General features: G+C 44.6%; 1 protein-coding gene across 1 annotated transcript in view; it reads left to right on the plus strand.

The window, feature by feature from the left end:
* MRPS35 (mitochondrial ribosomal protein S35) overlaps positions 1 to 22774 on the plus strand; it is a 67515-nt gene that overhangs the window by 36004 nt on the left and 8737 nt on the right. Inside the window, exons 6-7 of the mRNA XM_038765183.1 lie at positions 267 to 406; positions 13983 to 14092. Coding sequence (XP_038621111.1) covers positions 267 to 406; positions 13983 to 14092 — 250 coding nt within the window. The remainder of the gene's footprint in view (positions 1 to 266; positions 407 to 13982; positions 14093 to 22774) is intronic.

Genomic DNA, 22774 nt, shown 5'->3' on the forward strand with positions numbered 1-22774 from the left:
GTTGTGTGCAGGGAATGTATCTGTTGTTGTATTGTACTCTCCCAAGTGCTTAGTACAGTACCCTGCACACAGTAAGTGCTCAATAAATACGACCGACTGGCTGATCCACCCTTCCGTAGCCCAGTGTGACTGAAATCCTGTGAGTCTCCTGACCCCCTGGATGCCGAATTCCAGACCCGCTTCCGTGGGGGGAGGCTTTGGGCTCAGAAACGACGGGAAATGGCTCCAAAGCCTCCACGTTTTTGTTCGTTCAATCCCATTTCCAGATTTCTGCACCGAGTGGCCAGCCGCCCTGGACACCGATGAAAAATGCGAGGAACATTTTCCGGTTGAGATCGAGACGGCCGACTACGTCTCCGCTGGGCCGTCTCTCCGGAATCCGAAAGCGAGAGTTGTCACCCTGAAGGTGAGAGAGAGAGAAATCTCGGGGGAACCCGGAAAGCCGTCAATAAATCCGAAACCTAGGCTATCACCTCGCTGTGGGCCGGGAATGTGTCTGTTGTGCTGTTATATCGTGCTCTCCTACGCGCTCAGACAGTGCTCGGCACATAGTAGGTGCTTGACAAATAGGACTGACTGACTAGAATCCACATTGCAGACAGTGCAAAGTGAGATTGTGAAGTGATGTCGAGGAGAACCATAACAGTGTTAAAAATAATAATAATGATGGCATTTATTAAGCGCTCACTATGTGCAAAGCACTGTTCTAAGCGCTGGGGAAGATTACAAGGTGATCAGGTTGTCCCACGGGGGGCTCACAGTCCTCATCCCCGTTTTACAGATGAGGGAACTGAGGCTCAGAGAAGTTAAATGATGTGCCCAAGGTCACACAGCAGACGTGTGGCGGAGTCGGGATTCGAACCCATAACCTTTGACTCCAAAGCCCGAGCTTTTTCCGCTGAGCCACGCTGCTTCTCCTGTTAAGTACTGATGGCCCGTTGTTGGGTAGGGACTGTCTCTTTATGTTACCAACTTGGACTTTCCAAGCGCTTAGTACAGTGCTCTGCACACAGTAAGCGCTCAATAAACGCGATTGAATGAATGAATGATGGGGGCTCACATTTGACGTGGGAGAAAGAACAGGCACTGAATTCCCACTTTACTTCTCTCCGACCCAAAATCTGGCCTAGTGGCTAGAGCCCAGGGAGTCAGAAGGACTTGGGTTCTAATCCTGGCCCCTGCGTTGTCTGCCGTGTGACCTTGGGCAAATCACTTCACTCCTCTCTGCCTCAGTTCCCTCACCTTCTCCAGCCCAGCCCGCACCCTCCTCTCCTCCGCCGCTAATCTCCTCACCGGGCCTCGTTCTTGCCCGTCCCGCCGTCGACCCCCGGCCCACGTCCTCCCCTGGGCCTGGAATGGCCTCCCTCTGCCCCTCCGCCAAGCTAGCTCTCTTCCTCCCTTCAAGACCCTACTGAGAGCTCACCTCCGCCAGGAGGCCTTCCCACACTGAGCCCCTTCCTTCCTCTCCCCCTCGTCCCCCTCTCCATCCCCCCGCCTTACCTCCTTCCCTTCCCCACAGCACCTGTATATATGTTTGTACGTATTTATTACTCTATTTTATTTGTACATATTTATTCTATTTCTTTTATTTTGTTAATATGTTTTGTTTTGTTCTCTGTCTCCCCCTTCTAGACTGTGAGCCCACTGTTGGGTACGGACTGTCTCCATATGTTGCCAACTTGCACTTCCCAAGCGCTTAGTACAGTGCTCTGCACACAGTAAGCGCTCAATAAATACGGTTGATTGATTGAGCCCGTTGTTGGGTAGGAATTGTCTCTGTTGCCAAACTGTACTTTCCAAGCGCTTAGTACAGTGCTCTGCACACAGTAAGCACTCAATAAATCCAGTTGAATGAATGAATGAATGACAACCTCTTTGCACACAGTAATAATAATAATGTTAGCACTTGTTAAGCGCTTACTATGTGCAAAGCACTTTTCTAAGCGCTGGGGGGGATACAAGGTGATCAGGTTGTCCCACGGGGGGCTCCCAGTTGTAGTCCCCAATTTACAGATGAGGGAACTGAGGCCCAGAGAAGTGAAGTGACTTGCCCACAGTCACACAGCTGACAGTTGGCGGAGCTGGGATTTGAACCCATGACCTCTGACTCCAAAGCCCGGGCTCTTTCCACTAAGCCATGCTACTTCTCTATGCTTACTGCCACTGCTTACTATGTGCAAAGCACTGTTCTAAGCGCTGGGGGGATACAAGGTGATCAGGTTGTCCCACGAGGGGCTCCCAGTCTTCATCCCCATTTAACAGATGAGGGAACTGAGGCCCAGAGAAGTGAAGTGCCTTGCCCAAAGTCACACAGCTGACAAGCGGTGGAGCCGGGATTGAACAGTAGGCGCGCAGTAAATACGATTCAACGAACCTCGTACCTATCCCAGTGCTTAGTATAGTTCCTGCCATATAGTCAGCGCTTAGTTTAGTTTCTGGTGCTTAATCAATCAATCGTATTTATTGAGCGCTTACTGTGTGCAGAGCACTGTACTAAGTGCTTAACAAGCGCTTAAGCACTTAATAATAACTTAACAGATACCATTAAAAACCAAGCAAACCAAAACCCCTCTCCTTTTCATAACACAACTTTTGTGACTCAACAGGAGGCTAGACAGTAGGGAGAAGCCACAGCGGACAATATCCAGGTCTCGGGGTACAGTTGTGATCACTTCCAACCCCTAAAATCCGTTAGATCGCAGAACAGGGAAATCACCATCCATCATTTGGTAGTTTTCCTCATGGCATTTCTGCCGCGAGAGCGTAAATCTAAATTAAAATGGATTGTGGAGAAATATTTGAGGCCTTTCTTCTTGTCAGCTTCCAAGGATAGGCTAGTGAATTTTTTTTCCCCCTTTGTAGTAGTATGGAAAGGAAAATCAGTCCATCTGTCATTTGGTAGTTTTCCTCATGGCATTTCTGCTACGAGAGCGTAAATCTAAATTAAAATAGATTGCGGAGAAATATTTGAGGCCTTCCTTGTCAGCTTCCAAGGATAGGCTAGTGAATTTTTTTTTTCCCTAGTATTAGTATGGAAAGGAAAATCAGTCCATCTATCATTTGGTAGTTTTCCTCATGGCATTTCTGCTATGAGAGCATAAATCTAAATTAAAATAGGTTGGGGAGAAATATTTGAGGCCTTTCTTGTCAGCTTCCAAGGATAGGCTAGTGAATTTTTCTTTCCCCCTAGTAGTAGTATGGAAAGGAAAATCAGTCCATGTATCATTTAGTAGTTTTCCTCATGGCATTTCTGCCACAAGAGCGTAAATCTAAATTAAAATAGGTTATGGAGAAATATTTGAGGCCTTTCTTCTTGTCAGCTTCCAAGGATAGGCTAGTGAATTTTTTTTTCCCCCTAGTAGTAGTATGGAAAGGAAGATCAGTCCATCTTTCATTTGGTAGTTTTCCTCATGGCATTTCTGCTACGAGAGCGTAAATCTAAATTAAAATAGAGTGTGGAGAAATATTTGAGGCCTTTCTTCTTGTCAGTTTCAAAGGATAGGCTAGTGAATTTTTTTTCCCCCTAGTAGTAGTATGGAAAGGAAAATCAGTCCATCTATCATTTGGTAGTTTTCCTCATGGCATTTCTGCTATGAGAGCGTAAATCTAAATTAAAATAGATTGTGGAGAAATATTTGAGGCCTTTCTTCTTGTCAGCTTCAAAGGATAGGCTAGTGAATTTTTTTCCCCCCCTAGTAGTAGTATGGAAAGGAAAATCAGTCCATCTATCATTTGGTAGTTTTCCTCATGGCATTTCTGCTACGAGAGCGTAAATCTAAATTAAAATAGATTGCGGAGAAATATTTGAGGCCTTCCTTGTCAGCTTCCAAGGATAGGCTAGTGAATTTTTTTCCCCCTAGTAGTAGTATGGAAAGGAAAATCACCATCCATCATTTGGTAGTTTTCCTCATGGCATTTCTGCCATGAGAGCGTAAATCTAAATTAAAATAGATTGTGGAGAAATATTTGAGGCCTTTCTTCTTGTCAGCTTCCAAGGATAGGCTAGTGAATTTTGTTTTTCCCTTAGTAGTAGTATGGAAAGGAAAATCAGTCCATCTATCATTTGGTAGTTTTCCTCATGGCATTTCTGCCACGAGAACGTAAATCTAAATTAAAATAGATTGGGGAGAAATATTTGAGGCCTTTCTTCTTGTCATCATCATCATCAATCGTATTTATTGAGCACTTACTATGTGCAGAGCACTGTACTAGCGCTTGGGAAGTACAAATTGGCAACATATAGAGACAGTCCCTACCCAACAGTGGGCTCACAGTCTTCCAAGGATAGGCTAGTGAATTTTTTTTCCCCCCTAGTAGTAGTATGGAAAGGAAAATCAGTCCATGCATCATTTGGTAGTTTTCCTCATGGCATTTCTGCTATGAGAGCATAAATCTAAATTAAAATAGGTTGGGGAGAAATATTTGAGGCCTTTCTTGTCAGCTTCCAAGGATAGGCTAGTGAATTTTTCTTTCCCCCTAGTAGTAGTATGGAAAGGAAAATCAGTCCATGTATCATTTGGTCGTTTTCCTCATGGCATTTCTGCCACGAGAGCGTAAATCTAAATTAAAATAGATTGTGGAGAAATATTTGAGGCCTTTTTTCTTGTCAGCTTCCAAGGATAGGCTAGTGAATTTTTTTTTTCCCTAGTAGTAGTATGGAAAGGAAAATCAGTCCATCTATCATTTGGTAGTTTTCCTCATGGCATTTCTGCTATGAGAGCATAAATCTAAATTAAAATAGGTTGGGGAGAAATATTTGAGGCCTTTCTTGTCAGCTTCCAAGGATAGGCTAGTGAATTTTTCTTTCCCCCTAGTAGTAGTATGGAAAGGAAAATCAGTCCATGTATCATTTGGTCGTTTTCCTCATGGCATTTCTGCCACGAGAGCGTACATCTAAATTAAAATAGATTGTGGAGAAATATTTGAGGCCTTTTTTCTTGTCAGCTTCCAAGGATAGGCTAGTGAATTTTTTTTTTCCCTAGTAGTAGTATGGAAAGGAAAATCAGTCCATCTATCATTTGGTAGTTTTCCTCATGGCATTTCTGCTATGAGAGCATAAATCTAAATTAAAATAGGTTGGGGAGAAATATTTGAGGCCTTTCTTGTCAGCTTCCAAGGATAGGCTAGTGAATTTTTCTTTCCCCCTAGTAGTAGTATGGAAAGGAAAATCAGTCCATGTATCATTTAGTAGTTTTCCTCATGGCATTTCTGCCACGAGAGCGTAAATCTAAATTAAAATAGGTTATGGAGAAATATTTGAGGCCTTTCTTCTTGTCAGCTTCCAAGGATAGGCTAGTGAATTTTTTTTTCCCCCTAGTAGTAGTATGGAAAGGAAGATCAGTCCATCTTTCATTTGGTAGTTTTCCTCATGGCATTTCTGCTACGAGAGCGTAAATCTAAATTAAAATAGAGTGTGGAGAAATATTTGAGGCCTTTCTTCTTGTCAGTTTCAAAGGATAGGCTAGTGAATTTTTTTTCCCCCTAGTAGTAGTATGGAAAGGAAAATCAGTCCATCTATCATTTGGTAGTTTTCCTCATGGCATTTCTGCTACGGGAGCGTAAATCTAAATTAAAATAGGTTGGGGAGAAATATTTGAGACCTTTCTTCTTGTCAGCTTCCAAGGATAGGCTAGTGAATTTTTTTTTTCCCCCTAGTAGTAGTATGGGAAGGAAAATCAGTCCATTTAGTGAGCACTTCCCGTGTGCAGAGCCCTGTACTAAGCACTTAGGTGAGCGGACTGGGGTTGGTTCACATGGTACCTGCCTTCCGGGAGCGCTTACTGAGTGCAGAGTAATAATAATAATAATAATTATTATTATTATAATAATAGCATTTATTAAGTGCTTACTATTCATTCATTCATTCAGTTGTATTTATTGAATGCTTACTTTGTGGAGGGCACTGTACTAAACGCTTGGGAAGTCCAAGTTGGCAACATCTAGAGACGGTCCCTACCCAACAGCGGGCTCCCAGTCTAAAAGGGAGAGACGGACAACAGAACAAAACATATAAACCAAATAAAATAAATAGAATAAATATGTACAAAGCACTGTTCTAAGCACTGGGGAGGTTACAAGGTGATCAGGTTGTCCCAAGGTGGGGGCTCACAGTCTTCATCCCCATTTTCCAGATGAGGTTACTGAGGCCCAGAGAAGTGAAGTGACTTGCCCAAAGTCACACAGCTGACAAGTGGCGGAGCTGGGATTTGAACCCATGACCTCTGACTCCAAAGCCCGGGCTCTTTCCACTGAGCCACGCTGTACTGTATTAACCATTCTCGCTCCCCTTCAGACTGTGACCTCTGGGAGGATTGACCAGGTCCAATCTGCTTTGTAATAGTAATAATAATAATAATAATAATGATAATAATAGTAATAATAGTGATATTTAAGTGCTTACAGTGTGCCAGGCACTGTAGTAAGCGCTGGGGTGGTTACAAGTTAATTGAGTTCGTTCATTCATTCATCGACCTCTGGGAGGATTGACCAGATTGACCAGGTCCAATCTGCTTTGTAATAGTAATAATAATAATAATAGTAATAATAGTGATATTTAAGTGCTTACTGTGTGCCAGGCACTGTACTAAGCGCTGGGGTGGTTACAAGTTAATTGAGTTTGTTCATTCATTCATCCACCTCTGGGAGGATTGACCAGGTCCAATCTGCTTTGTAATAGTAATAATAATAATAATAATAGTGATATTTATTGTGCCAGGCACTGTAGTAAGCGCTGGGATGGTTACAAATTAATTGAGTTCATTCATTCATTCATTGAATCGTATTTATTGAGCGCTTACTGTGTGCAGAGCTCTGTACTAAGCGCTTGGGAAGTCCAAGTTGGCAACATATAGAGACGGTCCCTACCCAACAGTGGGCTCACAGTCTAGTTGGACACAGTCCCTATCATTCATTCATTCATTCATTCAATCGTATTTATTGAGCGCTTACTGTGTGCAGAGCACTGTACTAAGCGCTTGGGAAGTCCAAGTTGGCAACATATAGAGACGGTCCCTACCCAACAGTGGGCTCACAGTCTAGTTGGACACAGTCCCTATCATTCATTCATTCATTCATTCAATCGTATTTATTGAGCGCTTACTGTGTGCAGAGCACTGTACTAAGCGCTTGGGAAGTCCAAGTTGGCAACATCTAGAGACGGTCCCTACCCAACAGTGGGCTCCCAGTCTAGTTGGACACAGTCCCTATCATTCATTCATTCATTCAATCGTATTTATTGAGCGCCTACTGTGTACTAAACGCTTGGAAAGTACAACTGGGCAACAAACAGAGACAACCCCCACCCAACAACGGGCCCACTGCCCCACGTGGAACTCCCAGTCTCGGTCCCCCTTTTCCAGATGAGGTAACCGAGGCCCGGAGAAGTGAAGAAGGCCTCACCTCCTCCAGGAGGCCTTCCCAGACTGAGCCCCTTCCTTCCTCTCCCCCTCGTCCCCCCTCCATCCCCCCCATCTTACCTCCTTCCCTTCCCCACAGCACCTGTATATATGGATATACGTTTGTACATATTTATTACTCTATTTTACTTGTCCATATCTATTCTATTTATTTTATTTTGTTAGTATGTTTGGTTTTGTTCTCTGTCTCCCCCTTTTAGACCGTGAGCCCACTGTTGGGTAGGGACCGTCTCTCTATGGTGCCAATTTGTACTTCCCAAGTGCTTAGTACAGTGCTCTGCACATAGGAAGCGCTCGATAAATACGATTGATGATGATGATGAAGTGACTTACCCAAGGTCACACAGCAGAGCAAGGCCTGCGCTTGGGAGGGGAAAATAGGACAATAAAAGAGGCGCATTTCCCTGCCCGCAGCGAGCTTCCGGGGAAGAGGGGGAGAGCCAAGGTGGGCGGGAATGCCGCTGCCCCGCCAATGGATTGCCAATGGAGCCGTCTCCCGGGTCAGCGGGCCGCTCCTTTGTCCCCTTCCGATGGATCCAACACCCGGGAGTGTTCTGGCCTGGGAATCCTGAGTTCGAATCCCGACTCCGCCCCCCATCTGCTAGACTGTAAGCCCACTGTCGGGTCGGGACCGTCTCCATAGGTCGCCAACTTGGACTTCCCAAGCGCCAAGTACGGTGCTCCGCACGCAGTAAGCGCTCAATAAATGCGACTGAATGAATGAGTGAATCCGCTGCGTGACCTCGGGAAAGTCCCTTCGCCTCTCCGTGCCTCCGTTACCTCATCTGGAGAATGGGCGGGGATTTAGACTGTGAGCCCCACGTGGGACAGGGACCAGCGTGGCTCAGTGGAAGGAGCCCGGGCTTTGGAGTCAGAGGTTGTGGGTTCAAATCCTGACTCCCCAACTGTCAGCTGTGTGAGTTTGGGCGAGTCTAGACTGTGAGCCCACTGTTGGGTAGGGACTGTCTCTATATGTTGCCAACTTGTACTTCCCAGGCGCTTAGTACAGTGCTCTGCACACAGTAAGCGCTCAATAAATACAATTGATTGATTCTCTGGGCCTCAATTACCTCATCTGGAAAATGGGGATTAAAACTGTGAGCCCCCCATGGGACAACCTGATCACCTTGTAACCTCCCCAGCGCTTAGAACAGTGCTTTGCACATAGTAAGCGCTTAACAAATACTATTATTATTATTATTATTATTATTACTATTATGTCCAACCCGATTTGCTTGGCTCCACCCCAGTGCTTAGTACAGTGCCTGGCACATTGTAAGTGCTCAACAAATACCATACTTATTATTAATACTATTATATGGGACAGGGATTGGGCCCGCCTGATTACCCTGTATCTATCCCAGTGCTTAGAACAGTACGTGGCACATAGTACGTGCTTAACAAATGCTATTATTATTATTATTATTATTATTATTACCAATAATAATGTTGGTATTTGTTAAGCGCTTAGTATGTGTAAAGCACTGTTCTAAGCGCTGGGGTTGATACTAGGTTAGGTTGTCCCACGCGGGGCTCACAGTCTTCATCCCCATTTTACAGATGAGGTAACCGAGGCCCAGAGAAGTGAAGTGACTTGCCCAAGGTCACACAGCTGACAAGCGGCAGAGCCGGGATTAGAACCCAAGACCTCCGACTCCCAAGCCCGGGCTCTTTCCACTGAGCCACGCTGCTTGGATCCGTATTCATTCATTCATTCAATGTCGTATTTATTGAGCGCTTACGGTGTGCAGAGCACTGTACTAAGCGCTTGGGATTTACCCCCTGCCTGCCCCAGAGAGGCAGGGCTCGCCCGGATGCTCTAGCCACGGATAAATAGGGGTACTCTTGTGAACGCCCCGAGAAATATACAGCGGGAATACGGGATCGGAAGAGAAGCAGCGTGGCTCAGTGGAAAAGAGCACGGGCTTTGGAGCCAGAGGTCATGGGTTCGAATCCCAGTTCCGCCACATGCCTGCTGTGTGACCTTGGGCTTAAAGTCACTTCACTTCTCTGGGCCTCAGTTCCCTCATCTGTAAAATGGGGATTAAGACTGTGAGCCCCGCGTGGGACAACCTGATCACCTTGTATCCCCCACCCCCAGCGCTTAGAACAGTGCTTTGCACATAGTAAGCGCTTAACAAATCATCATCATCATCATCAATCGTATTTATTGAGCGCTTACTATGTGCAGAGCACTGTACTAAGCGCTTGGAAAGTCCAAGTTGGCAACATATAGAGACAGTCCCTACCCAACAGTGGGCTCAGGGTACATTCTAGACTGTGAGCCCACTGTTGGGTAGGGACCGTCTCTATATGTTGCCAACTTGGACTTCCCAAGCGCTTAGTACAGTGCTCTGCACACAGTAAGCGCTCAATAAATACGATTGATTGATTGATTGATTGATTAGCTCTCTAAGCCAGGAGAAGCATTGGTGTTTCCAGAGGGAAGGGCTGTGACATAATGGCCCAGGTTTGAAAACTTTTTCTTTTTTTTACGGTACCCGTAAGTGCCTACTGTGTGCCGAGCACTGTACTACGCATTCGGATAAATCCAAGCTAATCAGGTTGGTTGGACACAGTCCATGCAATCGTATTTATTGAGCGCTTACTGTGTGCAGAGCACTGTACTAAGCGCTTGGGAAGTACAAGTTGGCAACACATAGGGACGGTGTCTCCCACACAGTCTTAATTCTCCCCCTTCTCGACTGTGAGCCCGCTGTTGGGTAGGGACCGTCTCTAGATGTTGCCGAATTGTACTTCCCAAGCGCTTAGTACAGTGCTCTGCACACAGTAAGTGCTCCATAATAATAATAATGAGGGCATTTATTAAGCGCTTACTACGTGCAAAGCACTGTTCTGTGCGCTGGGGAGGTTACAGAGTGATCAGGGTGTCCCACTGGGGGTTCACAGTTTTCATCCCCATTATACAGATGAGGGAACCGAGGCCCAGAGAAGTGAAGTGACTTGCCCAGAGTCACCCGGCTGACAAATGGCGGCGCCGGGATTTGAACCCATGACCTCCGACTCCAAAGCCCGGGCTCTTTTCCACTGAGCCGCGCTGCTTCTCCTAAATACGACTGAATGAATGAATGAGAGGTAACTGAGGCCCAGAGAAGTGAAAGCGGCTTGCCCAAGGTCAAACAGCGTTCATTCATTCAGTCGTATTTATTGAGCGCTTACTGTGTGCAGAGCACTGTGCTAAGCACAGCAGACGCAGTACAGTGCTGTGCACATAGTAAGCGCTCAATAAATACGATTGATGATAATAGGCGACAGAGCTGGGATTAGAACCCAGGTACTCTGACTCCTAAACCTTTACTCTTTCCGCTAGACGAAGCTGCTTTTATGATGATGGTGGCATTTATTAAGCGCTTACTATGTGCCAAGCACTGTTCTAAGCGCTGGGGAGGTTACAAGGTGATCAGGTTGTCCCACGGGGGGGCTCACGGTCTTCATCCCCATTTTACAGATGAGGGACCTGAGGCCCGGAGAAGTGAAGTGACTTGCCCAAAGTCACACAGCTGACAATTTGCGGAGTCGGGATTTGAACCCATGACCTCTGACTCAAAGCCTGGGCTCTTTCCACTGAGCCACGCTGCTTCTCATCTATGTGTGTGTGTGTGTGTATATATATACATGTATGCATATGCTTTTATCAATCAATCAATCGTATTTATTGAGCGCTTACTGTGTGCAGAGCACTGTGCTAAGCGCTTGGGAAGTACAAGTTGGCAACATAGAGAGACAGTCCCTACCCAACAGTGGGCTCACAGTCTAAAAGGGGGATATGGGATGGGATATGGATATGGGATATGGATATGGGATGCAAATTTGATGTGTATGTCATTGTTATTGCTAGAAATGTCTGCCTCCTCCAATTTTCCTGTATTTAAATAATAATAATAACGGCATTTATTAAGCACTCACTATGTGCAAAGCACTGTTCTAAGCGCTGGGGAGGTTACAAGGAGAACAGGTTGTCCCACGGGGGGCTCACAGTCTTCATCCCCATTTTACAGATGAGGGAACTGAGGCACAGAGAAGTGAAGTGACTTGCCCAAAGTCACCCAGCTGACAATTGGCGGAGCCGGGATTTGAACCCATGACCTCTGACTCAAAGCCCGGGCTCTTTCCACTGAGCCACGCTGCTTCTCATCTATGTGTGTGTGTGTGTGTATATATATACATGTATGCATATGCTTTTATGTATATGGGATGCAAATTTGATGCATTTGTCATAGTTGTTGCTAGAAATGTCTGCCTGCCTCCTCCAATTTTCCTGTATTTAAATAATAATAATAACGGCATTTATTAAGCGCTTACTATGTGCAAAGCACTGTTCTAAGCGCTGGGGAGGTGACAAGGCGATCAGGTTGTCCCACGGGGGGCTCACAGTCTTCCAGATGAGGGAACCGAGGCCCAGAGAAGTGAAGCGACTTGCCCAGAGTCACACGGCTGACAAGTGGCGGAGGCGGGATTTGAACCCGTGACCTCTGACTCCAAAGCCCGGGCTCTTGCCACTGAGCCACGCCGCTTCTCTATTTGCCAATTTGCCAGCTGTCAAATAAGCTGTATATGCGTCACGTGATTCACTGAGCTTTAATCGGAAAATGGGGTATTTTGCCACTGCCCTTTTTCGCTTTCCCAATTTCCGCTTTATGACTTGGGTCACAGTGGAAGAAGGGGCATCCCCGATTCCAAGAGAAGCAGCGTGGCTCAGTGGAAAGAGCACGGACTTGGTCGTGGGTTCGAATCCCGGCTCCGCCACTTGTCAGCTGCGTGACTTTGGGCGAGTCACTTCTCCGGACCTCAGTTCCCTCGTCTGCAAAATGGGGATTAAAACTGGGAGCCCCACGTGGGACCACCTGATCACCTTGTATCCCCCCCCCAGCGCTTAGAGCAGTGCTTTGCACATAGTAAGCGCTTAATAAATGCCATTTAAAAAAAAAAAGATTTTTCTACCCCTTATCCTCCTTCTTCTTCCCCCCCTTCCTTTTTCAATCTGTCGATGGGATCAGGAGGCAAAGAAGACCTGAAATACCGGCTGTCCGAGCAGATGGGATTTAGACTGTCGTGTCCACCTCTAGAGAATAAGCAACTTGGGAGTCGGAGGTCGTGGGTTCTAATTCCGGCTCTGCCACTTGTCGGCTGGGTGACCCTGGGCAAGTCAGTTCACTTCTCTGGGCCTCAGTTCCCTCATCTGGAAAATGGGATTAAGATTGTGAGCCCCCCCCGAGGGACAACCTGATAAACTTGTATCCCCCCCAGTGCTTAGAACAGTGCTTTGCACATAGTAAGTGCTTAATAGATGCCGTTATTATATATATTATATACATTGTATTACTATATTATATTATACATATATATAATATATTATTGGCATTTAATAAGCACTTAACAAATACATAGTAAGTGCTTAATAGATGCCATTATTATATATATATTATATTATATATATAGTATATTATATTATTATTATTGGCACTTAAGACCTTAACAAATACATAGTAAGTGCTTAATAGATGCCATTATTATTATATTATATTATTATTGGCACTTAATAAGCACTTAAATACATAGTAAGTGCTTAATAGATGCCATTATTATTATATATAATATTATATTATACCATATCTATAATATATTATTATTGGCACTTAATAAGCACTTAACAAATACATAGTAAGTGCTTAATAGATGCCATTATTATAATATAATATAATATATTATATTTATTATATTATTATTGGCACTTAATAAGCACTTAAATACATAGTAAGTGCTTAATAGATGCCATTATTAATATATATATTATATTATACTATATCTATACTATATTATTATTGGCACTTAATAAGCACTTAGCAAATACATAGTAAGTGCTTAATAGATGCCATTATTATAATATAATATGATATATTATATTTATTATATTATATATGATATATTTTATAATTGGCACTTAATAAGCACTTAACAAATACATAGTAAGTGCTTAATAGATGCCATCATTATTGTATATATTATATTATACATATAATGTTATTATTGGCACTTAATAAGCACTTAACAAATACATAGTAAGTGCTTAATATATGCCATTATTATATATATCTATATCTATCTATCTATCTATCTATCTATATATATATACAGACACAGTCTTTTAGACTGTGAGCCCACTGTTGGGTAGGGATTGTCTCTATATGTTGCCAACTTGTACTTCCCAAGCACTTAGTACAGTGCTCTGCACACAGTAAGCACTCAATAAATACGATTGATGATGATGATGATGATATATATATTATTATTGGCACTTAATAAGCACTTAACAAATGCATAGTAAGTGCTTAATAGATGCCATTGTTATTATTATATTATATGTATTATATAATATATTATTATTATTGGCACTTAATAGGCACTTAACAAATACCGTCATCAATTAATTAATCAATTTACGATGGGTAGGATTCTTTATTCAGCCCATGTAGAACGGAGTTTGGTGGTTGCTGTTTGAAGGAAAGTATTTATTTGCTAAAGTAAGCTTCTTCTTGGACTTTCTAGGTAAAACTGGCCACACTGAACTTGGATGATCATGCAAAGAAGAAACTTATTAAACTTGTCGGAGAGCGCTACTGCAAGAACACAGATCTACTTACCATCACAACAGACAGGTATTGTAGGGCAATGATGGTTAATTACCTTAAAACCAAGCCAAACTTCCAAATTCATTCATTCAGTCAATCGTATTTATTCATTCAGTCGTATTTATTGAGCGCCTACTGTGTGCAGAGCACTGTACTAAGGGCTTAATGAGCATGGCTTGGCTTAAAAATGCAGGAATAGGGGAAAGGGAGAAGGAGTGGGTAATAATAATAATAATAAGGATGACATTTATTAAACGCTTACTACGTGCAAAACACTGTTCTAAGCGCTAGGGAGGTAACAAGGTGATCAGGTTGTCCCACATGGGGCTCACGGTCTTCATCCCCATTTTCCAGATGAGGTAACCGAGGCCCAGAGAAGTGAAGCGCCTTGCCCAAAGTCACACAGCTGACAAGTGGCGGAGCCGGGATTTGAACCCAGGACCTCTGACTCCCAAGCTCGTGCTCTTTCCGCTGAGCCACGCTGCTTCTCTAGGGAATAAGTCATTCTTTGAAAAATTTGGCTTAACGGTATTTTTTACATGAGACGTCTTCAGATAATTCCCGAGCGCTTAGTACAGTGCTCTGCACACAGTAAGCGCTCAATAAATGTGAGTGAATGAATGAATGAAATAATAGTGATTTTATTGGCAGGTTCAGTGTCCGATAGTGCAATTTTAAATTTCCCCGGTGAACGTTGATTATTGGTAATTTAATTGATAGCCAAAGGACGAGTTTATCGGTCATTTGAGCTTTTCTTGGCTGAATAGAAGTAATTTAAAATATCCAAGGATTTAACAGTATCAAATAGAAAAGCAGCGGGGCTCAGTGGAAAATGCACGGGCTTGGGAGTCAGAGGTCATGGGTTCGAATCTAATCCTTTGGGCAAGTCACTTAGCGTCTCTGTGCCTCAGTTACCTCATCTGTAAAATGGGGATTAAGACTGTGAGCCCCACATGGGAAAACCTGATCACCTTGTATCCCTCCCAGCGCTTAGAACAGTGCTTGGCACATGGTAAGTGCTTAACAAATTCCATTATTATTATTATTATTGTTATTATTATTATTAAATTCATTCAGTCGTATTTATTGATCGCTTACCATGTGGAGAGCACTGTACTAAGTGCTTGGGAAGGACAATGACACTGTCCTCCACTAATGACAGGTTTTTTTTAAGAAAAATTCCAGTAGTACAGAAATTGACATTTTAAATAGTGGAGGAGGAAGTCTGTTTCTTATCAATCAGTGGTATTTATTGAGCGCTTACTGTGTGCAAAGCGTTGTTCCAGGTGCTTGGGAGACTACAATATAACAGAGTCGGTAATAATAATAATTATGGTATTTGTTAAGCACCTACTACGTGCCAGGTACTGTTCTAAGCACCGGGGTAGATACAGGGCAGTCAGGTTGGACACTATCTGTCCTACATCATCATCATCATCAATAAGCGTATTTATTGAGCGCTTACTATGTGCAGAGCACTGTACTAAACGCTTGGGAAGTACAAATTGGCAACATATAGAGACAGTCCCTACCCAACATGGGGCTCACAGTCTCAATCCCCATTTTCCAGATGCGGTAACCGAGGCCCAGAGAAGTGAAGTGACCTGCCCAAGGTCACACAGCTGACACGTGGCGGAGCCGGGCTCAGAACCCAGGACCCAGTCTGACTCCCAAACCCAGGCTCTAGGCGCTTCGGGGAAAGCAGCGTGGCTCAGTGGAAAGAGCCAGGGCTTGGGAGCCCGAGGTCATGGGTTCGAATCCCGGCCCCGCCACGTGTCAGCTGTGTGACTTTGGGCAAGTCACTTCAGTTCTCCGGGCCTCAGTTCCCTCATCTGGAAAATGGGGGTGAAGACTGAGCCCCATGTGGGAGAATCTGATTACCTTGTGTGTACTCCAGCGCGTAGTACAGTGCGTGGCACACGATAAGCGCTTACCAAATACCATTATTATTATTCTTATTTTGTACCCTTTACATAAAATGAAGTCAGATCCAGGTATTGTCCTAATTGTCTGTTCTAATTAGGCTGGATCAGTTGGAGACCTAACTTTTTGGGAATGGTTACAAGGTCGTCATGAAAAATGGCCTCAGCAGGCTTGTTGTTCTCCCAGATGTGAGATGGGATCCGTCGGGTGTATTTGTTGAGCGCTTACTGTATGCAGAGCACTGGACTAAGCGCTTGGGAGAGTATAAAATCAATCAATCAATCAATTGTATTTATTGAGCGCTTACTGTGTGCAGAGCACTGTACTAGGCGCTTGGGAAGTCCAAGTTGGCAACATCTAGAGACGGTCCCTACCCAACCGTGGGCTCACAGTCTAAAAGGGGGAGACAGAGAACAAAACCAAACATATTAACAAAATAAAATAAATAGAACAGATATGTACAAGTAAAATAAATAAATAAATAGAGTAGTAAATATGTACAAACATATCTATTCTATTAATTTTATTTTGTTAGTATGTTTGGTTTTGTTCTCTGTCTCCCCCTTTTAGACTGTGAGCCCGCTGTTGGGTAGGGACTGTCTCTATATGTTGCCAATTTGTACTTCCCAAGTGCTTAGTACAGTGCTCTGCACATAGCGCTCAATAAATACGATTGATGATATATCCATGTATACAGGTGCTGTGGGGAAGGGAAGGAGGTAAGATGGAGGGGATGGAGAGGGGGGCGAGGGGAGAGGGGGAGAAGGGGGTGCAACAGTAAAAAGTAAAAGCAACAGTCGGCAAACACAGTCCCTGCCCACAGCGAGCTTACAGTCTAGAGGAGGAGACAGGCATTAATATAAATAAATTACGGATACGTCCACAGTGCTCTGGGGTGCAGGGATATTTGGGGATGACTATCAGAATGTCATGGATTTGACACTGTGTATTTTTCATATCACAAATCTGTTGACTCCCCATCTATTGATGACTCATTCATTCATTCAACTGTACTTATTGAGCGCTTTATCCCCCTCCTTCCTCTCCCCCTCCCCACCCCCCCGCCTTACCTCCTTCCCCTCCCCACAACACCTGCATATATGTATATATGTTTGTATGTATTTATTACTCTATTTTATTTGTACATATTTATTCTATTTCTTTTATTTTGTTAATATGTTTAGTTTTGTTGTCTGTCTCCCCCTTCTAGACTGTGAGCCCGCTGTTGGGTAGGGACCATCTCTATATGTTGCCAGTTGTACTTCCCAAGCGCTTAGTACAGTGCTCTGCACACAGTAAGTGCTCAATAAATACGATTGAATGAATGAATGAGTGCTTACTGTGTGCAGAGCACTGTCCTAAGCGCTTGGGAAGGACAAGTTGGCAACATATAGAGACGGTCCCTCTCATTCATTCATTCATTCAATCGTATTTATTGAGCGCGTACTGTGTGCAGAGCACTGTACTAAGCGCTTGGGAAGGACAAGTTGGCAGCATATAGAGGCGGTCCCTCTCATTCATTCATTCAATCGTATTTATTGAGCACTTACTGGGTGCAGAGCACTGTACTAAGCGCTTGGGAAAGACAAGTTGGCAACATATAGAGACGGTCCCTCTCATTCATTCATTCAATTGCATTTATTGAGCGCTTACTGTGTGCAGAGCACTGTACTAAGCGCTTGGGAAGGACAAGTTGGCAACATATAGAGGTGGTCCCTTTCATTCATTCATTCAATCATATTTATTGAGTGCTTACTGTGTGCAGAGCACTGTACTAAGCACTTGGGAAGGACAAGTTGGCAGCATATAGTGACGGTCCCTTTCATTCATTCATTCAATCGTATTTATTGAGCGCTTACTGGGTGCAGAGCACTGTACTAAGCGCTTGGGAAGGACAAGTTGGCAACATATAGAGACGGTCCCTACCCAGCAGCGGGCTCACAGTCTAGAAGGGGGAGACAGACAACAAAACAAAACATGTGGACAGGTATCAAGTCGTCAGAACAAATGGAACTAAAGCTTTAATTCCACATCACATCATTAATGTCCTCCCCCTGTCCTGATGATGTGAATGCACATCATTAACAAAATAAATAGAATAATAATTATAATGTCTCCCTCTCCCCAGTCTTAGGGAGATTAAGATACGCAAACTCCACGTCCTCCCCCTGTCCCAATGATGTGAATGCACATCATCACCAAAATAAATAGAGTAATAATTATAATGTCTCCCTCTCCCCAGTCTTAGGGAGATTAAGATAAGCAAACTCCACGTCCTCCCCCTGTCCCGATGATGTGAGTGCACATCATCACCAAAATAAATAGAGTAATAATTATAATGTCTCCCTCTCCCCAGTCTTAGGGAGATTAAGATAAGCAAACTCCACGTCCTCCCCCTGTCCCGATGATGGGAATGCACATCATCACCAAAATAAATAGAATAATAATTATAATTTCTCACTCTCCCCAGTCTTAGGGATTTTAAGATAAGCAAACTCTAAATGTCTAAATGCGAGCAATTGACAGTGTGCCTTTTCAATTCTCCGGGTAAAATAAGAAACAAAAATTGTACCCCTCTTTGTGTATGTGGGTTTGGGCTTTGTGGCCGTGTGGGTTTCTGGTCACCAAAGAACCTCTTGTCAATCAGTCAGTCAATCGATCGTATTTATTGAGCGCTTACTGTGTGCAGAGCACTGTACTAAGCGCTTGGGAAGTCCAAGTTGGCAACACATAGAGACGGTCCCTACCCAACAACGGGCTCACAGTCAGGATAAGAAGAGAGACGACTAATGCAACCGAGGCATAAAGCCTCCCGAACACTTGTATGCAAGTGTGGTAATAATAGTAATAATAATGATGGTATTTGTTAAGCGCTTACTATGTGCAAAGCACTGTTCTAAGCGCTGGGGAGGATGCAAGGTGATCAGGTGGCCCCACGTGGGACTCACAGTCAATCTCTGTTTTGCAGATGAGGTAACTGAGGCCCAGAGAAGTCAAGTGACTTGCCCGAAGTCACACAGCCGACAAGTGGCAGAGTCAGGATTCAAACTCATGACCTCTGACTCCAAAGCCGAGGCTTTTCCCACTATGCCACACTGCTTCTCTCTATTTAAAGAATGTTTACGGATGGAGATCTTCAGAACCGGCTCGTACCTTGCCTTGCCCCCTAGCCATCAGGGAGTGTGCGGAGGGGTGAGTGCGTTGGAGAAGTATCCAGTAGTAGACGGAGAATGGATCAATAAAAGTGGGACCTGATTGTAGGACGACCCCGGTCTTCCATCCCATCCATCCCCCCCATCTTACCTCCTTCCCTTCCCCACAGCACCTGTATATATGTTTGTACAGATTTATTACTCTGTTTATCTTGTACATATCTATTCTATTTATTTTATTTTGTTTGTACGTTTGGTTTTGTCCTCTGTCTCCCCCTTCTAGACTGTGAGCCCGCTGTTGGGTAGGGACCATCTCTATGTGTTGCCGACTTGTACTTCCCAAGCGCTTAGTACAGTGCTCTGCACACAGTAAGCGCTCAGTAAATATGATTGATTGATTGAGTGATTTGTCCCGTGGAAAGATCGCAGACCTGAGAGTCGGGTTCTAATCCTGGCTCGGCCGCTCGCCTGCTTGCTGACCCCGGGTAAGTCAGTCAACCTCGGGGTTCCTCGGTTTCCTCCTCTGTAAAAGGGGAATTAAATATCCCTCCTTCTTTCCCCCTAGCTTGCCAGCCCCCATCTTGGAGGGGACTTTTGACCTCCCTCTCTTGTTCCATCCCTGATGGAGGCCGTCTGCCATTCGCACTCCACTGGCTCCTTCCCCACAGCTTTCACGCGTGTCCGTGTATCCCCTATTCTTAAAAAAATTCCCCTCCCTTAGCCCCACGGCACCTTCAAGCTACCCCCCGTCTCCCTCCTGCCTTTCCTTTCCAAACTCCTTGACCGAGTTGTTTATAATTACTATAAATTGCGATTCCTATAAATTATAGTATAATATTACTATAATCAATCAATCAATCAATCGTATTTATTGAGGACTTACTGTGTGCAGAGCACTGCACTAAGCGCTTGGGAAGTACAAGTTGGCAACATAGCGAGACGGTCCCTACCCAACAGTGGGCTCACAGTCTAAAAGGGGGAGACGGAGAACGAAACCAAACGTACTAACAAAATAAAATCAATAGAATAGATATGTACAAGTAAAATAAATAAATGGAGTAATAAATATGTACAAACATATATACATATTTATAGGTGCTGTGGGGAAGGGAAGGAGGTGAGATGGGGGGGATGGAGAGGGGGACGAGGGGCAGAGGAAGGAAGGGGCTCAGTCTGGGGAGGCCTCCTGGAGGAGGTGAGCTCTCAGGAGGGTCTTGAAGGGAGGAAGAGAGCTAGCTTGGCACATGGGCAGAGGAATTACTATTACTATTATTATTATTACTACTATTACTGTTAATATTACTCTATTTTTTATTTATTTTACGTGTACATATCTGTTCTATTTATTTTATTTTGTTAATAGGATTTGTTTTGTTGTCTGTCTCCCCCTTCTAGACTGTGAGCCCGCTGTTGGGTAGGGACTGTCTCTATATGTTGCCGACTTGGACTTCCCAAGCGCTTAGTACAGTGCTCTGCACACAGTAAGCGCTCAATAAATATGATTGATTGATTGATAACTGCTGCCGCCACTTCCTCTCTTTCAGTTCTCTCCCTCCCGCCTGGCTTCCGCTCCCTCTCTGAGGTTACCAGTGACCTCTTTCTTGCCAAATTTAATGGCCTCAATCCTTTCTCTCCTCAGTCTCTGCTGTTGACCGTCGCCTTCTCCTGGAGACATTATCCAATCTCGGCTTAATAATAATGATGGCATTTGTTAAGCGTTTACTATGTGCGAAGCACTGTTCTAAGAGCCGGGGGGGGTGGGGGGATACAAGGTGATCAGGTTGTCCTACGTGGGGTTCGCAGTCTTGATCCCCATTTTACAGATGAGGGAACTGAGGCCCAGAGAAGTGAAGTGACTTGCCCAGGGTCACACAGCAGACAAGTGGCAGAGCCGGGATTAATGATAGCATTTATTAAGCACTTACTATGTGCAAAGCACTGTTCTAAGCTCTGGGGAGGTTACCAGGTGACGAGGTTGTCCCACGGGGGGCTCACAGTCTCCATCCCCATTTTACAGATGAGGGAACTGAGGCCCAGAGAAGTTAAGTGACTTGCCCAAAGTCACACAGCTGACAATCGGCAGAGCAGGGATTTGAACCCATGACCTCTGCCTCCAAAGCCCGGGCTCTTTCCACTAAGCCACGCTGCTTCTCTAACAGCCACTCTCCACTCCCGGTTCATTCATTCATTCAATTGTATTTATTGGGCGCTTACTTTATGCAGAGCACTGTACTAAGCGCTTGGGAAGGACAAGTTGGCAACATAGAGAGACGGTCCCTATTCATTCAATTGTATTTATTGAGTGCTTACTGTGTGCAGAGCACTGTACTGAGCGCTTGGGAAGGAATGCCCTCCCTCTGCCCCTCCGCCAAGCTAGCTCTCTTCCTCCCTTCAAGGCCCTGCTGAGAGCTCACCTCCTCCAGGAGGCCTTCCCACACTGAGCCCCTTCCTTCCTCTCCCCTTCATCCCCCTCTCCATCCCCCCATCTTACCTCCTTCCCTTCCCCACAGCACCTGTATATATGTATATATGGTTGCACATATTTATTACTCTATTTATTTATTTATTTATTTTACTTGTACATTTCTATCCTATTTATTTTATTTTGTTGGTGTGTTTGGTTTTGTTCTCTGTCTCCCCCTTTTAGACTGTGAGCCCCCTGTTGGGTAGGGACTGTCCCTATGTGTTGCCAGTTTGTACTTCCCAAGCGCTTAGTACAGTGCTCTGCACATAGTAAGCGCTCAGTAAATACGATTGATTGATTGATTGACAAGCCGGCAACATATGGAGACGGTCCCTGTTCATTCATTTAATGGTATTTATTGAGCGCTTACTACGTGCAGAGCACTGTCATCAGTTTACCCCGGTCCCGTCGGCGGATCCGTCCCCTCGCGGGGACCCCGCTTCCCACCGCAGGCTCATCCCAGGGCTCCCTCTGACCGCTCAGTAGCTTTTGCTGCCTTTTCCTCTGCTTCGCACCCCTTAACTTTGGGAGTCTCCCAAGGTTCAGTTCTGGTTTCCCCATCTATTTATTCTCCATCTACACCCCCTCCCCTGGAGAAATCATTTTACAGATGAAGTAGCGCTTAGTACAGGCGCCTAGTCCAGTGCCCTGCACACGGTAAGCGCTCAATCAGTCCGATTGAATGAATGAATGAATGAAGTAGTTGAGGTACAGCGAAGTGAAGGGACTTACACACAGCGTGGCTCAGCGGAAAGAGCCCGGGCTTTGGATTTGGAGGTCATGGGTTCAAATCCCGCTCCGCTTTGGGCAAGTCACTTCACTGCACGACTCTGCCAATTGTCAGCTGTGTGACTTTGGACAAGTCACTTCACTTCTCTGGGCCTCAGTTACCTCACCTGTAAAATGGGGATCAAGACTGCGAGCCCCCCGTGGGACAACCTGATCACTTTGTAACCTCCCCAGCACTTAGAACAGTACTTTGCACATAGTAAGTGCTTAATCAATGCTATTATTATTATTTTTATTATTATTATTATTAACTTCTCTGGGCCTCAGTTCCCGCATCTGTAAAATGGGGATTAAGACGTGAGCCCCCCCGTGGGACAGCCTGATCACTTTGTAACCTCCCCAAGTGCTTAGAACAGTACTTTGCACATAGTAAGCACTTTT

The sequence above is a fragment of the Tachyglossus aculeatus genome, chromosome 2 (genome assembly GCF_015852505.1).
Source record: "Tachyglossus aculeatus isolate mTacAcu1 chromosome 2, mTacAcu1.pri, whole genome shotgun sequence".
NCBI lineage: Eukaryota > Metazoa > Chordata > Mammalia > Monotremata > Tachyglossidae > Tachyglossus > Tachyglossus aculeatus.